Source organism: Dermacentor silvarum, chromosome 5, assembly GCF_013339745.2.
Source record: "Dermacentor silvarum isolate Dsil-2018 chromosome 5, BIME_Dsil_1.4, whole genome shotgun sequence".
NCBI lineage: Eukaryota > Metazoa > Arthropoda > Arachnida > Ixodida > Ixodidae > Dermacentor > Dermacentor silvarum.
Window position 1 is genome coordinate 49,694,958 of NC_051158.1, and position 17,525 is coordinate 49,712,482.

The 17,525-nt window shown below is 48.8% G+C and overlaps 1 protein-coding gene across 1 annotated transcript in view; it reads right to left on the reverse strand.

Annotated features, from left to right (window-relative positions):
- Positions 1-2,996: 2,996 nt before the first annotated feature.
- LOC119454115 (neprilysin-1) overlaps positions 2,997-17,525 on the reverse strand; it is a 30,980-nt gene continuing 16,451 nt past the window's right edge. The window contains exons 4-8 of the mRNA XM_037716121.2: positions 16,609-16,882; positions 15,261-15,536; positions 11,413-11,819; positions 10,115-10,472; positions 2,997-4,762 (exon numbers count right to left, since the gene is read on the reverse strand). Of these exons, the coding sequence (XP_037572049.2) occupies positions 4,457-4,762; positions 10,115-10,472; positions 11,413-11,819; positions 15,261-15,536; positions 16,609-16,882 (1,621 nt within the window). The 3' untranslated portion in view covers positions 2,997-4,456. The remainder of the gene's footprint in view (positions 4,763-10,114; positions 10,473-11,412; positions 11,820-15,260; positions 15,537-16,608; positions 16,883-17,525) is intronic.

Sequence of the window (17,525 nt, forward strand, 5' to 3'; positions counted from 1 at the left end):
CCCTGTATATTGTTATACACTGCATACGCTGCAACAAGCGTCGCAGTGTGGAGTTGCCTATGAAGGTCGAAAACAGTCAAGTATCTTACCTGTTGCAGTGGAGTAGCCCCACGAACAAGTGCTTGCACCTTTCGCAGGGGCGATACGCAGAAACCCTTCCTTTTTTACCCTCCGGCTCGCTTGAAAGGTTTTTTGCCTTTAAAAGAAATATTGTGCGGCTCCCTGGGCAGACAGGACTTTTGCGCGCACAGCGTAAATTTTTTCGTGGGCTCGTCGCTCAAATCCTTTAAAACGATGAAAACAAGGTGATCGGCAGGAAGGACCCTTTTTGCTTCTACAAAATACCTCGATTCCACAGCACAAAAAAGAAACGTGACCACAGCACCACGGGAAAGAGCCGCCGTGAACCTGGATGTCGCAGCCAGCTTTGTTTATTTGGACAGTGTTGTCAGCTCAAGTAGTGGATTCTGGAGTTACCACCACCTGATTTAGTGCCGATAAATGAGAGGAGCGGCTATCTGGTATTACTGTTTGAGACCGTTTGGTTATCGATCCACTTAGTAATTGTAGTGGTGATGTTGAGAACAGCCAGTTTTTTCATCAGGCGCATGGCAGGGACCTTATGGGATGCTTTGGTGAAGTCAATAAATATGGCGTCTATTTCGGACGATGAATGTACCGAGTATTGGAGGTCCTTGTTTAGTTCAAATAATTGTGCTTCACAAGAAATACCCTTCAGAATGCATGTATTTGTGCGTTACTACATAACATGATACGCTGATGAACGCTTACATAATGTATATCAACGAAACGTTGGTTCTACCGATGTTTTCTTACACTTTACAAGTTCTGTCTCAATATTTGGGCAAATCGACTCTTGACCAAATGCACTGCGGGTGTGTGCCACTGCCACACGAGGTTATATACTTAATTCAGTTCGCGACTAGAGCGTCGTTTCCACCAATAAATGATGATGCTCTCAGTGACAGTGGCACATACTCAAACTCTGGGAATGGCCATGAATCAGGCAGCAGGAGTTAAGAAACCGTAGTTTTTAAATCTGCGAAACGTTTTAAGAAGACAAAAATATAGACAGCAGTAAAATTGACGTGAGCAGAAGCAGAGATGGAGATAGAGAGAATGAACTTTAATGAAAAGGATGGCTCAGTGGCCTAAGCAGGGGTAAGGGTCAATGGCGGGGTTCACAAGGAAAAAAAAATACACATTAATAACCTACCGGTCAAGCCGGCTTCGCGCATAAACTCCCATAAGGAGTTGATAGTTCGTCGAGCATCGGCCTGAGGGGGTGGCGTGGTCCATGCCTCCAGCGAGGTAATGCCGCGTTCCTTGTGTTTGTCTCTTATTGTCGCGAGACCGGGACAGTCCCACAATAGATGCCTGACTGTCGCTAGAGCACCGATGTCACACGTACTGCACGTCACTGATGTTGACATCACGTTCGCCTCCATCTCTTCCTCCTCCTCCTCATTGTCCAAACGTTGCCTCTGATGACTTGGCGTCCGCGGCGTACGCGCGCCACTTATCCAGGACGTCTTCTGTGAGTGCTGCGCCCGTCCTGGCCTTATGCACCAGGACTTGCGCACCCCGAGTAAGCCCCTTTGGCAAAGGATGGGCATTGTGCGGTACCTTCGCCTTCAGCTCCCGTTTGGCTTGCACTTTATGTCGCTCGCGCTCCTCCTTCGGATCCAGTCGCACAGGAATGAGAGGGACTGGGCGCAGGGGAGATGAGCGGGAAAATAACAGCTCGCTCGCGGCACTGTGGGCCGCACCGTTGCCGATGCTGCCCGAGTGCCCCGGGACCCAGTCCACTCGCACACCCATGCCGTAGTCCCGATGAAGGGATGCGCATGCGACCTTAACCATGGCAATGTCACTTGAACCATGGGAATGAAGACCTGTTCACGGGAGCACCAAAAAACGGGGCCTTCCCTGTCGGCGTCCAACCGGAAGTCCCCGCAGAGATGGAAAATATAACAAGCCAAAAGACCGGAGTATCTTTTTTAGCCTAAAGACACACTAAGGGGAAAAAATCCCAGGTGTCCTTAGCTATCGCATAAGAGACGCGTAGGTGAAAGCCTTGCAAAACCTCCCGTTATTTACCTTAATCCTCCCTGATTCACCCTAATCCTCCCTAATACACCTTAATCCAACCACTAATCAATCAATTATTAACTTTGCTAATCATTATTTATCTCTTATACATGGCTGGACGTGCTTGTTTCGCTTCTGGCCTTCCTTGAGTCACGTGAATTTCTGTACCTCCCAACGCGACCTTGAAACAACGATCTAATGCTTGCCCCTTAAAAAAAAAACCAAAAGTTAAAAAATATAAAGTAATAACCAGCTGGGCGAGTTAGTAACAGAACATGTTTCTGGGGTGGGCAGTGCAGAAGGACAGACGCTTTTAAAGCGAAACTTTATATAGCTAGGCAAAACAAAAAGCGTCTGTCCGTCACCTGTGTACAGAAAACCATCATCAGCAATGACTCGAGAGTCGTCGACTTCTTACGCAGTTGTCTTGTTGGCGCCCCTCGGCCTGCGCTCGTGCTCGTGATGGCACGCGGTCGTGCCACTGCTCCCGTGTTCGTCGTATTCTTCCACAGGTGGCTCCGTTGCCACTCATCATTCCAGCATAGAATTTCACTTCTGTTCTGTCGTCGTGATGGGGAGGGGGCATTTACGGGGATATGAGCCATTGCTTAGGGGGGTATGATCCATTCATTGTCTCACGTAACAGACAGATTTCATTTTGAAGCAATTGAATTTCGTAGAGTCGCAAGCGTCAATGGCGGGCGAATGCTGCTAACCACGCCGCCGAGCAAACACGAGCCATCTAACGCAAGCGACAACGGCGAACTGCGGGCATACCGTCAGTGATGTCGTTGTCTCCGTCGCAGCCGAACGTGTGTGTAACCTTATTAAGAAACACATAGGCGTAACCAATAATTGAGAAAGACTTTATTGTACCCTCGGGATTAACCCAGTGATAAACACCGGGGCCGCACGTCTCCGCTTCGCTGATTAACCATCTGTACGGAGTGCTTGGGGAGTTAATTTTTTTGTTTCGTCTAGCCACATAAAGCTTCGCTTTAAAGAAGTCACAGGCCTGCGCGGCACGCGCAGCACAGTCAGAGCGTAAGCTGGTTGAGCGGCGCAATAGTAGCTCCAATTTCGGCACCACACAACGAGGTCTTCGCGGCAAAATGTCTTCGCCTCGATTTTGACGATAACAATCTGAACTGTCCGCCCAGCGTCGGCGTCAACGGCGAGCTGCGGCTTGTAATGCTCTCTGCACAGCATCCTGCTGAGCCCGATCAAGCCTGGTTGTAGCTGCGCACGTAGCACTACGATTCGCTTCTTCAGCAGCGGTTCGTACCTTGCGAGGAGACGCCATAACGTGTACCGAAGAAGTTCCCAGAATACGTGGCACACATCTAACATCGGGATAGCGTTGATTGCGCGCCTTGCCTGAATCGCATCGCGTCTGAATCGCATCTCGTCGCACGCGGTGGTTGCAGGCACGTTAACTAGATGGCGCAACCATACTGGCGGAGACTCGGGTCGTCTGCGCCTGCACGCCGGCCTATAGGGCGCGTATAAAGGGAATTTTTCTTCTGCCTGATAGCAAGTACTTGCGTGGCTCAGTGGTAAACTATCCGACTCCCACGCTGCGGGCCTGGGTGCGATCCCGGCGGAGAGCGGGTACTTTTTTTCGCATTTCCGGCGATAGTGATTACAGGGCGGCGGCGCCATCATCGCGACCAGAAACGGCTATTGGAATGAGCCCATAACAGTTTACGCCGTAAAAGAAATAGCACTTCACACGAGAAAAACAAGTACACCGGCTCATGTAGTTTACTCTGTGCTTCACAGCAACAACTTCGGGAAACGTAAGCCAACACAAGGAACTAGAGCCCGAATAAAAGGGTTTATCTGCCCTCCTTCCTTAATTCTTTCGTGCGAATAGTATGATCACAGAAGGATGAGCGCTGGGCAAGTGTTGGCTGCACTGTAAAATATTTTACACTCTCAGAAATAAATGCGGGTGTAAATAGGCCTATATCTCACACCCTTATACCAAATAAGGGGTGTAAGGTGCGAGTTCTAGATCGATATACATCATTATGCATACTTAACGGTGTACATTAGTTCATGGTGACTTTGTTGCTTCTTTCTCCGACCGGCTTCGCTGCCCGGCTTCGGATGACTGTGTATGTGGATCACCAGTAGCAGGAGTGAAAGGAAAAAAGAAAAACAATTTCAGCCCTTACTAGAGATATGCATGTTCGGCAAGCGTGCTAACGCTGTCGTTATATGTGAAACGTGTCAAGAGTTTTACGCGCAGTTTTAGGTACATGATTACTACGTTTATAAAATGAACACTACGTCGCACTATACACCGCGCGGTCATGTATAACGCGGCCGAGGCATCCGGTCAGAAGCTTCTGCATTGTTCATCGGATCGCATGTCGCTCTGCGTCGGACACGAGAAGGCGATCGCGAAGTCCTCCTTATACCTCAAAGGCAGGTTGCACGCCGTCGGGCCGTCCTTTTCGCCACAATGCGTGTAGCAGTGGGCCACGTAGAAGAGCTGGTGGCCCGTGAGTGGCACGTTGCGCAGGCGGTCCTCATCGAAGGACGGCACCAGCTTGAGCAACGAGAGCGCCACGTCCATGGCGGCGCCGTACAGCATGGCGTTCTCCACTTTCTCGATCCAGTCGGGGTTGAACTCCTCTTTCCGCTGAAAAGGGTGCGGACACTTATGAGACTACAACCAGCTGAATTATCGTGTAGTTGTATTGGGAAACTGGAAGGAAAAATGCGCTAGACTCGCGTTAGGAAGTTCCCGGTTAAGCCGCACGCTCGGATACCATGAATAATGTGTGACACTATTCTCTTTCTCATTTTCCCCCTTTTTCTTTTCCGTATGCAAAACGTTGGCGACGTTTCACGTCATGAACGCTCAAGCGCATGTACACCACGAACATGCACAGCGAGCATAGCGGCGTCAAAGTACAAACGGAAAGGGCGCGAACGCGGCGATGCTCTTCTCCACTTCCAGGTGCCTTCCTCCTCCGGCGCTCGCTTTCCCTTGCGGGGACTAACATAACACGACCCATTTGACAGACGGGACATCTACGCTTGCGAGTAAAAAGAAAATCGTACCATGAAGCGCAAATTTGCTTAAACCAAACCACCACGACCGTCGTTGATGCCAGCTGGGTAGAGCGAGATTGCCCGGATAGCTAAAGTTACAGGAGGCCACTCTGCTTGCTACAGGAGAAGGAAAGGACGTTTCTAGAGAAGCAACAAAGCCTGCGTTGAGAACGACGTGGAAGCCTGTAGAAGCCTGCAGGGTTGATCTTATTGAAACAGTAGCTGAGGAAGTCATCGGGGTGTCGTTGGTAGCCTTAAAAATGGGATAATCCAAAAGCGCAGTGCTCTGGCAACACTTGCGGCGTCCGGTTTACTTTCTGTAGCGCAGCTGTGAGGTGGCTGTATGTGTGGAGGCTCGACGTTCGACGCTGTGTGGCTATATTCAGGTCTAAAGGTGCAGCACTCGGCTTCATTGTTCAGTGGTTATTGAAACAGTTCAGCACCACATCATCGAAGATACCCCGCAGGCTTTTTGCACCCCTGAATATTCCTACGAATGGCATTCGCAAGTAGCGTATACTGTGTTTTGCAGCCGAAATTTGTACGCCGAGCCTGTTTTTTTTTTCGCTGTGACGTGCATGTCGACCATGACCTATAAGTGCCGTGGAACTTACTTATTGGCCCTATAATTTTTCGATTAGGTCTCTGAAACGACGTCGCCAGGTTTGTTGGGCCCTGCAGTCGTCTTTTGTGTCTGCATGCAGTGGCCATTTTTTGCGTCGCGAACCTCGAAACGGACAGTAACACTATATTCACGCAACTGATGGGCACTCTTTTCTCCGTTCGCCTTGAGTGACATAGCAACACATGTAGTGCGCAACCTATAGCCAAACACCAGATTTGACTGGGTCGAAGGGTGCAGAATGTTCGGTGAAATTTGGGCGCTCTGTGAGCCGGGAATATCTACGAAGACTCCACGGTTATCTTTACTGTCCACAAGAAAAGTGGAAAAATACTAGCGTTGGGCGAGTATTACCTTTTTCCAATACGAACCGAATACGAATAGTTCCTTATTTGAACGGTTCTAACACGCCACCGATTGTAATGCGAAGTTAGTTACCGGCCAAATATTTAAAAAAAAAATGCTGCTGATTCTACCGTGCACATCCAGCAACGAATCCTCAGTCGACGCGTACCGTGTTGAAACAATTTTATGGAACATACAATGACGCACAGACACGCCTAAAGCTCAATGTTAGCAGCTAGAAGCCATCGGCGTCTGACGAAACCTCAGTTTCTCTGTCTACCGACCACAGAAAGTCATCTCCAGTTCAATTTAATGCATTAGAATTGTCACACTTTTGTAAGGCTCACGCTACCATCGTCCACAGGCGGGATCTCCACGCACCATCAAGCAAACTTGCGATTTCTCGGAGTGTCAAATTCTTCAGACGACACGTTCGATGGCAGTGTGGCTAGCTACCTTGCTATGATTTTTTTTTTGTAAGAATCAGTTTTGTTTTTCATGCTGAGTAGAACTAGTTACGATTGTATAGCGCACATGCAAACTTGAACTCACCTTTAATTAAAAAAAGTGTGCCTTAGAATTGTGCGAATACGGTAAGTATCGAATACTGAATCGAATATCGAATAACTATACTTAGACGCATACATATTCAGAAGCAAAACCTATTTCGGTATAATTAGGTACCCGGTCTGTACTGACTAGTGCAACAAAATAAGGTAACTATAGAGGACAAACGATGAGTTTCCAACACAATATAAGTAACTCTCATTAAAATACTAATTTAGCACGTAACTGCACACAAGCCCTCAAAAAAAAAAATGAATGACTGCTGTATGACTAGCTTTCCAAAAGTGTCAAGTTAACGGTTCTCACAAGAATGTCAAAAGGTTTTTTTTTTTTTTGGGGGGGGGGGGGCAATACGTTCTTGACAAACTTGTGTGCCGTAGGGACATGGAAGAAAAACATCACTGGTTGTAGCGCAAGAGATAACTGCAGCCTTCAGAAAAAAGGCAAACACACGAAATGACGTACAGGCTACAACCAATATTCACAGGTTGTTGCGTAATTTTCCGCACAAAAGCCAAAACAGACCTTGCATAACCATTTCTCATTCTACAGTGGTTCAAAAACGTTTATCGCTTCACTTCTGGTAAATTTCGATACTTTTGTTAGTTTAGGGTTAACAGTAGCCAGAATTTACCGGTCGGTTATTGGGAAATATTTGGTTAGTTTTGAATATTGGAAAATCCCCAACAGTCTCTTTTCGAATATGAATCGCATATTACACCCTCACTATTCGTACTTTTATGTGAAACACTGAATATTCGCCCACCCCTAAAAAAATTCCTATCACGAAAAGCGTCAGGCAAGGAGTATCCGAGATTCCGTAAACAGCAGCACATAACATTCAACTCTCCAGTATGTTTTTCTAGCTTTACCACATCCGCCTGCGTATCCAGCTTACTGAGTGACGCAACACCGGAAAGAGACAGACTTCACTAGCCTATCAGGTTCCGATACGAAAAATTGGCGTGGTTTAGCTTTGGTTAACCCTGGTTGATAGCGAAAGCTTCACTGCCCTGGCTAGACCCATTGTCGAGCTGTGGCCGAGGTGTGGTTTCGCAATGATATACAAACATGTTTGCAATGAATACAGTGTTTATTCATCATTTTTAAAGCTATGAAGACACTGCGGTGAGCAGTAAAGTAGTGAGACTTGGTTGCAACTCGCAGCCTGGCCCACCTCTACTCGGGCAACGGCGGCAAAGCCTCCTTTGAGGGCTCCGTAAAGGCCTAAATGTAGTCCGACGTAGCGTGAACGCGCGCACACGTTTGTCACGTTGGCGAGAACAGCGGCTATAGTTCGACCGATGATTCGACGTACTGGCGTCACCAACGTAGCCGGACGCGCGGCCAATGCGTTCCGATGCGCCTGGCGTCTGATGACGCTCGCCCGCACGCACGCATACACGTACGCACGCACACATGCACGCACACACGCGCACACACACGCACACACGCGCACACACACACGCACACACACACACACACCGATAACGTCAGGACTATAATTGCGCTTAATGCTCTCTTGTGGTTTGACCTCTAGCTCTCAAGGTGAAAACTGTTGAGTCGCTGACGGCTGCCCGAGGTAGCGTAATGAAGCTTTCGCTTCAACAACTTGAAGGTAGCGCCATTCTTCCATCAAGCCGCCGTGCTTCTTATCGTCGCGCTCTCCCGCCATTTGCAGTGCGTGATTGGCTTAGTGTGGTCCCATGTCATGGCAAATTTTCCGAAGCCTAACGTACCATGGTTTACGGTAAACATGCGCATGAATAACGTTTACTGCTAGGATTGCAGTTTCAAAAACAGTACTGCGAATAAAAGTAGCACCGCAGGACCTAGAAGCTACCGTACAGACTCATTTAAGGGCCACAGCTTATTTTCACAATTCTGACGAGGTGCGGCCCAAATACGGGGCCGACCCATTTGGTCATAATGTTGCCGGCGTACCAGAGACTTATGCACACCCCGGACCCCCGGATTTATCATCGCATTAGAGATCAATGCGCAGCTCTCGCCATCTAGTAGCGGCACGCGGAAGTACGCAGCGTACGAAAATTCACCAATCCGCACGCGAGGCATCGGGCCCTGCATGCAATTGGTTCTCCATAGAATTTTTTTCCTGCCATCCTGCCATCCCACACCAGGCAGGCCACCAACGCTGATGACGTTGCCCTAAAGTACTCGGAGCTTTTTCAGCACCACCGACTCAGCAGGAGAACGTACCCTTCCCCACGCAAGAAGCTCAGCAAATAGGAACTAGTCATCCTCCGCCGCCTATACAGACAAACACCTAAGTACACGGAATAATCATGAACAGACTGCATCCTACGCAGTACTCGTACACATGCACCCACTGCGGCGTCCCAGGCATCCTGCAACACATGATCTAGGATTTCCCACTGTGTGAAACATCCACAGACCCAAGCTCACAAGCTCAACAAGACGACTCCAAACAAGGACGCCCCCATAGAGGCTGAAGAAGAGCACCCCAACTCAGCGCACTTCAATACCACCACTGAAACATGAGAAGCTAAGCTTTCCTCTGACGACCTGGACGACCAGCGCACTCTTGTCGCCCGGGCCAAGGAAGCAGCCCAAGCCAGAGGGTTCCTGGAATAAGGAATCCTCCCACCTAGGGTGAACCGGGTCCTGACTCGGATTACCCATCTCTCTCTCCAAATTTTAGGCTGCCAAGTTAGGGGTGCGGCCCTTACACGAGTATTTGCGTTTGCACGCACGCGTGGAGGCATGAAACCATTGGAGGACGCTAGTGGCAATTCATGTAGGAGGAGCATTACAGGACGAGAGGACTAGGAAAGGAAGAATGGCGCTACTTCAAAACTTATCTGCCTTATAGTGGCAACGCCGGCGGTGTCTTCGTGTGAGACTGTCGTCAATTAGATGACACAAAACTATAATTTAGACTAGGAGATATTTGCTGGAAAGGTGTTCACACAGGCTGACATCTGACTTTTTAGTAGGGGTCCCTTAAGGAAATCGAGATGTCTGAACAGTTCTGTGGGCTTAAAAGGGTAGCCTCGGGTGCAGCTCGCTACCAGAGAACTTGTGCAAACGCTATGGTAGCATTATTATCTATACTGTACTCTGGGGTTGGATTCACTCATGACCGCTAATAATGTCGCGCATTCTACCACTGTGCCTAGTAGCTCACAGCTACTGATAATGCAGACATGCCCTGCGCTTTCGACTAAATGTGTTAGTGCTACAAAACTGTCTGCGAACCTCTTAGGGTGCTTTAGGTGCAAAATAAACGCAACCATGTAGGCATACGTTGACAGGACGTGTCCATATGTTTTGGTGTGGTAATGTTTAACTTGCGCTGCCAACCATGCTTGCAGAAATGCACCAACTAGTCCACCCTGATTATCCTAGAGCCATACTAACCTCTTTCTCCGCTGCACGCACGAAGCACAATTGGTAGTGTTCCAGGACATCTGCCCTGTGACCTTGGAATTGAAGCTCCTCGTAGGATGTGAGAGTAGCCCTGGCCACTTCGACGCCGAAGGTGCCCAGGCGTACCGGCATAGGCGCGTTCACGTGGTACATGGGCCGTACAAGAATGGGCGGCTTGAGGGAGTAGTCGTGCCGCTCGCGCGTAATGCGCGGGTGGAAGAGGTCGTCGCTAAACAGCCACAGCGTGGACATCACGCCGATGAGTTCGAGGTCCGTCCGACGACTGGCCTTGATCACGTCCCGCAGGTTCTTCACGAAGCTGGCCTCCATGTCTGGGTAGTGGGAGAACCTGCCCCCGAGTAAGAAAGGCGCCGATATTTTGACGAGAGGGAGTTCAAATGCGTTGGCATTAGGGGTGTCAAAGTAGTAAAAAAGGGAAGCCGGCCACGTGGCCGGCTTCCCTTTTTACTACTTTATATATATATATATATATATATATATATATATATATATATACAGGGTGTCCCAGCTACCTAGTGCGTATTCTTTCCAGTGCAGTGGAGTCGGCGCCGAGTAATTTTTTCGTTGCTCAGATTTAATTAGCTAATTGTCATTAATTATCTAACTCCAGAAGTACTGCCCTCATTATCAAAGTGTCAATGCGAAAATTGTAGAGCGACATGAAAAACTACCGATACAGCTTTCTGTTGCTCAATACTTGCTACAAAAATGTTTTTCCGAACGTGAAAGAAGCCCGCGAATACACGCAAAGTGCCTCGAGCGACCAGTCGCGCGGCAATTCTGCGTGTATTCGCGGGCTCCGCGTCCAGACTCCGCGATGCACCACTGCCGTCGACGGATGCTTTGGACAGCAAGGCGTGCACCATCTGGGTCGTGTTGCAAGGAAGCGAGCGGGGCTTGCCGCTCCCACAAAGACAGACCTCAAGCGGCAGCTAGAAAAGGGCTTTGTGTTTGAGTTTCCGAGTAACAGAGTTATGTTTTCTCGTATATTCAAATTACAATCGGACGCTATCACGTCTGTGGCTTGTGTTAAGTAGTACTTTACGAATTTTCCGACGTATTTCACTTTGAAAAAATCAGTGAGTTCCGTAACGCCTATGCACCACGCGAGGGGCCTGCGTGGTTCCGGATGATTTTTCTGTAACGCCGCCTGCGCCGACACAGACCCCGGATTTTCTGCGACACGGGGCCCTCACCGCTATCTCGTTAAAATGCTTTTATCCCGCAATAGCTTTGCAATAAGGCGTGCGTGCACGCGGTTTTCTAACCTCGCCTCTATGTCGTCCGCCCGGGAGATTTCCATGTACATGAAGACGGCGTCGAGATCGGCCCAAGGGTAGGTGACGCGCTCGAGCGTCTGGTACACGGTTCGGCGTACCTGCCTCGCGATTCTCCCCGTGTCGTCACGTACGGGTTCCGTGTAGACGCGCTCCAGGTAGGGCAGGAACAGGGCGATCCCAGTGAGCGAGACGGAAATGCCGAGGCAGGCCCGCCGGTGGAAATGCTCGGCTTGCTCCACGCTGTTGTGGTAGCTCGCGATGAGCTGTCGGTTGGCGAACCGCGCGGTGAACTGGACGGCCAGCCAGCCTATGACGAGCTCGACGATGACCTCTTTCGTCGAGATTAGCTCGATGATCACCTCGAGGTACAGCTGGTTGGTGGTGAAGATCGCGATCTGGGCGAGGGCGTGCGTTACGCATAAGCGTGAGGCGCAATCGTACTTCGTTATATTAGCGGGTAATTGTAGTTTAACTTGTAAGAGCGCGCCATGGAAGGCGCAGCAAAAGGAATGAGTACAACAAGCACGGCGATACTTCCTGCTGACGTTTATTAAAAGACTAACGGTATACCGAGGAAAAAAGAACTACAAATATAGAAGCTCGAGACAACTCTATATTTTGTCTTTATGTGTAATACGGGTGTCACATGCACGGCGCGCTTTTGATCGCGATCAAGCCTGATCCGGGTCGAATTTCTCGGACGTGATTGGCTGCTTTGCTCGAGCTGCGCGAGGGAGCCAATCGTAGCTGAGAATTTAGATCCGGATTGGCCTTGATCGCAATCAAAAGGTCGCCGTGTGACACCGGTATTAAAGAACGCTGCTAAATTGGACACTCGTATTAACCTCATGCAGACAAGATTATCTGTTTCGTCCGCTTAGTTCTTTTTTCTTGGCATACACTCTGTCGAAACTGTCAAATAACGTTTGTTCAAAATAGCAGCGTGTCCGTTGCACGTGTTCCTTTGCTTCTGTCCAGTATAGCGCGCTTTGGAAGTTTACGGTTGTCTGTAGCTTATCCACTCTCTGAAGGGTGTCCACAACTTATGGTCTGTAGAGGGCACGCCGAGATTTCATAGCCTGTAGACAAGAAATACGTAGCATCTAGACTGACGGTTCTAGCGACATGGCTTGCAGGTCATACACAGCCTATAGGGAGTCGCGGCCTCCGAACTCGTCAGGCATAGGTGATATTGGAAACCAGGAGCCAGCGCTAAGTGTTGTTGGCACGTGGTGGAGAAATTGTTATGCGTGGAAGATATGCATGGAGTACGGTGTGCACAAGTGTAGGCCGTGATTGTAGTCGCTCTCTGGAGGAGTAGGAGCGCTGGTGGCTCGTTGCATAACTACCTGGGCACACAGTAAAGTGCAGTGGCGCTTGCACCGCTGCAATTTTCGCTCGAAAATTTCGCGCTGTAGTAAGCCTCAGAACGAGGGAAGCCTCTTTACCAAAAGATGGCCAGTTGCATGTGCATATGCTGCAGGTTAAGCTTTCACTTTTTCTCATACTTCTGGTGAACCGTAGCATGATCACTAAGCCAAAAGAACACATCATTTTCGACCAACACAAATGCAAGTTTTTTAACCAACTTTTTCTCTGAAATGTAATTGATGTTTGTATATTTCTGTCGTCTATTGGCGGGCTACCGAGGAGTTCGGTAATAGTGCAGTCACACTAAAAGGTCGTTGAAAAGCGCCCCTAATTTACTACGCTGTGCAAGCCCTCGGAAGCAAGGAAATAGGGCGCGCGGATGTCAATGATTTTTGGCTTCAATGGTAAACTAAAGCGAACCTGGGCCTGCAATACAAAACAGTTTCGTTGGCAGCACCAATTATTTGGAATGACTCCCCTTACTTAACCATTTCTGTAGAATTTTTCCCATTCCTGCGTCTCCAGCTTTCCGAACCCCACCTATATATAACCTTTCTCACTGGAATAACAGTCTCACTTGAAGAAACGTCGTGTGACCTCGAAGAATTATTCACTGAAGTGACGGCCTTATTTGGATATTTACAAGACCTTATAGTACGAGACATTTCAATTTCACAGCCTGAGTCCCCTAGTACCACCAAGCAACTGTCGTCTGTGAATCCGAGTTTAAGCGCTACTGCGCATGACTTCTATTGTTTCTGAATTCTAGTGAATCCGTCTTGGCCTCATTTTGGTCACTGAGTGAATATATATATATATATATATATATATATATATATATGACCGCCGCATGCCAGTGGCGATGTTCCTATTCCTAACAAATGTTGCAAATTAGTAGAAGAGATTTTTTTGTGTGTTGGATACCTACTGGAAAGGATTGCTGAAGGGCCTATCGTTCCGGTGCGTTCATAAAGCACGCAAAGCACCTTGAAGCAAGCTGAAGATATATACATATTCGCTCTCTGGGCATAGGCAATCCGCACCATTAGAAGTATTTGTTAGTTGGCTACCTAGATCTCTTTAAAAAATTTAAAATTTGTCCTGTGTATATATTTAAACATGTTGTGTCTGTGCATGCTGTTCACACTAGAAATTAGGAATGTTGAAGCGAAAAAGTACGGATGAGGTAACCGCCGTTGGTGCTTCTAATGCGCTTGTTCTGTTGTCAAGATGTGCAGAAATAAAGCGGAAGTATGCTTAGTAGTGAGGAGCAGCGGCGGCAAATATCTCAGCAACCTTCGGTTTGCAGATGACATTGTCATATTTTGCAACAATGGGGACGAATTACAACAAATGATTCAGGGCCTTAACCGGGAAAATGTAAGAGTGGTGTTAAAGATGAATATGCAGAAGACAATGTTCAATAGCCTGGCAAGGGAACAATAATTCAGGATCGCCACTCAGCCTCTAGAGCCTGTAAAGGAGTACGTTTATCTAGGTCAATTACTCACAGGGGACCCTGATCATGAGAAAGAAATTTACTGAAGAATAAAATTGGTTTGGAGTGCATACGGCAGGCATTTCCAAATCCTGACTAGGAACTTACCACTATCGCTGAAAAGAAAAGTGTACAATCATTGCATTCTACCGGTGCTAACGTATGGGGCAGAGATTTGGAGGTTAATAAGGAATCTCGAGAACAAGTTAAGGAGCGCACAAAGAACGATGGAACGAAAAATGTTAGGCCTAACGTTAAGCGACAGAAAGAGAGTGGTGTGGATCGAGAGCAAACGCGGATAGTAGATATTGTAGTTGACATTAAGAGGAAAAAGTGGAGCTATGCAGGGCATGTAATGCGTAGGATGGATAACCGTAGGATGGATAACGTTACAGAATGAATACCAAGGGAAGGGAAGCGCAGTCGAGGACAGCAGAATTTAGGTGGAGTGATGAAGTTAGGAAACTTCTGATGGGGCTCGGGCCCCGTAGCCCACCCGTAGTCGGCACCTATGCACACTTATAGCAAAACGGCTCTACTTTACAGTGTTAATTTATCGATAAACAAGCGCCATGGGTAGACTCTGCAAGACATTCCGAACAGGCTGGGGCCAGAGTATGCGAACGTCACTGTGAACTGGTGCGCGAAGTCAGGGCAGCCTCGTCACCCGTCTTTCGTGTTTGCCTATGCCTACTTAAACCTCCTCTCAAAGTATAAAGTCGCAGCTTTATCATTGCAGCAACGTGTTTTAGTAATAAGCTAAACTAATTTATCTTCTGTAGTGTCGTCTTAATGACCAGCGTACCATTCAAGGTACTTCGAAATCACATTCAGGGGGAGGATCGTGTATGTTACTGCAGGCAGCACAAGAGCAGAGAAACGTGTATACCTCCGTTTGCTCCAACTACGTCTCGGGCGTCGGCAGCCCTGCAGGGAATAAAAAGTTCGTAGTAGGATGCAGCCTTACTTGCGTGTTTCCGGACAGATCGTAGTATTCCTCTATGGCACTGGTCCATCGCTCCCATACTCCCGAGGTATCGGAGAAGTTCTTTTGGAACTCGTATCTCCTGCGCGGTTCGTAGTACACTGATAACAGCGGCAGCATGATCTCGTTCTCGTAGTCCAGCATCTCTTCGAAGGTGACGCCATCGTCGACGCCGCCGCCGTAGTGAGAATACAGCGTCTCGAAATAGGTCCGGCGGGCTGACGATACCGTGCCAAGCGCTATCGCGTACCTCTGGAACTGATAAAGGTGTCTGGTAGGATACGTGAGAACCTGCAAATGCACCTTCCTTGCTATCTCCGTTCACCGATTGCCACCGAGCAAACTCAGGTAAAACTCGTGCGAACGAGAAACTCTGCGCATGCTGCATAGCATCCCAGCACTCCAGCTTATTTTACGAGAGGGTCATGCTATACCTTGGACACAGAACGTCAACAAACTTGCTGCCTGTGGCGGTGTTACGATAATGTCGATGACGGTAAATCTGGCAGTTCGACACAATTGATGTAATCACACTGACATTTGTGAGAAGTTGTACACGATCATTAAAAGGGTAAGTGTGATTTTTTAATCGGATTAACATTTTTGAGGCAACTCATGCACTTTTCGGCAACTGTTTCCTCGCCACCCTGGGTCACTGAGTAGCGCATCGGGTTTCGGCGCTCAGGGAGCACGGTTCAAAACCAACCGGCGGTCAAAGTTGGGTCACTAGGTGTGCGCCCCTCTTCAACGAACCTTTCAGACTCCGACGTGGGCCGCTTCGAGTGTGGCACTAGGTGTGCACCGGTCTTCCATGAACATCTTTCATGTTAACTTGGGTAAGTAAGTATGTGCTACTGCGTATGCCTCACTCTACAATTACAAAAATGATGCTTCAAATTTCTTTGATGCTCTGCTGAGTCAAACCCGCGCCACGCGGGTATATTACCGCAGTGTCGCTAGATAGCGCTGCGTGTGTAGTAAGAAGCGCGGGCTGCATACACGTTTCCGCGTTGGAACTACAGTGTGTATTTACATAGCTTCAGTACTAATCGCATTAACGTTGACGTACGTTCAACGTAAGATAGGCTAAGCAGCATTTTTTTCGCCTGCGAGCACGGTGCGCTTTACTTGGAACATTTTATAAAATGTAGCGGCGTAATGAACGGCAACGGTAAACTTAATCGTTTATCGTTACTTGCCCGTTTACCTATTCGCAATATTCAAACACACGAATTCTATTCCATCACCCTCATTATTTGAAGATGATACGAGCTATAGCCTTCGTCTACGGTACAGTTGATCTGAAACCGAGGACCACGTAGTTTCATACCTGGAACACGGACTCGGTGACTAACTCGGGCTGGAACTCGAGCAGACAAGGCCACCCCCACTTGTCGCTGAGTTCAAGCATGCTTCGTAACACGTCCACCGAGTCGCTTTCACGCGACAAAGGGTGCTTTGGCCAGTGCAGCTTGGCGTCGCGCATGTATCCACGGATGCGCGGCACGTAGTCAGTGTCCTGCGTCACGATGTCGTAGCACGACTTGAAGAGCCGCGCCGCCTTCTGTGCCACCGTCTGTCCCACAGCTTGGACGTCCGCACGCCTGCCGAGGGAAGGAGCACGCGTGTGAATTAGCTTATTCAGGGACTTAATAGCTTATTCAGGGACCTAATTAGCACAACGCACTCACTCTGGGTGCATTGTTCTGGTCAGCATTGCAGAGTTTACGTTGACAGCAAAGAAGACAGCTTCGAGCTCAATACATTGAAAGCACGTGGAATTGTTTGCTAGACGTCTCTGCAACTTTGCCCCTCGAGGAGCGCGTATCCCGCCTTCACTATCTGCTCCTCCGCCTTGCATGCCTATTAGGGCACGACGGATCAACTCGCGCGGGATCTCTACAACCGATAAATTTGTCGGACGGTTGACCCCGTGGGCCCGGAATCTGCATAATATGGTAACCCCAAGCCCCAACTCCGACCTCGACGCTCCATACACGCTCCCAGACTTGAGGGCTGGCTGGCAAAAATGCGACGGGGCATGGCCTCTGGCCCGGATGGCATGACAGTGTCGATCCTAACCAATCTCCCCGACCATTTTCTTCCATCGCTTTCTCTCGATATGGGACGGCTCGCCGCTCCCATCATAATGGATCACTTCGCTGGTCACATTCATCCCCAAGCCGGGCAAGCCGGTTAGCATAGAGGCCCTCAGACCCATCTCTCTCATCTCTCGCCGGCTAACTC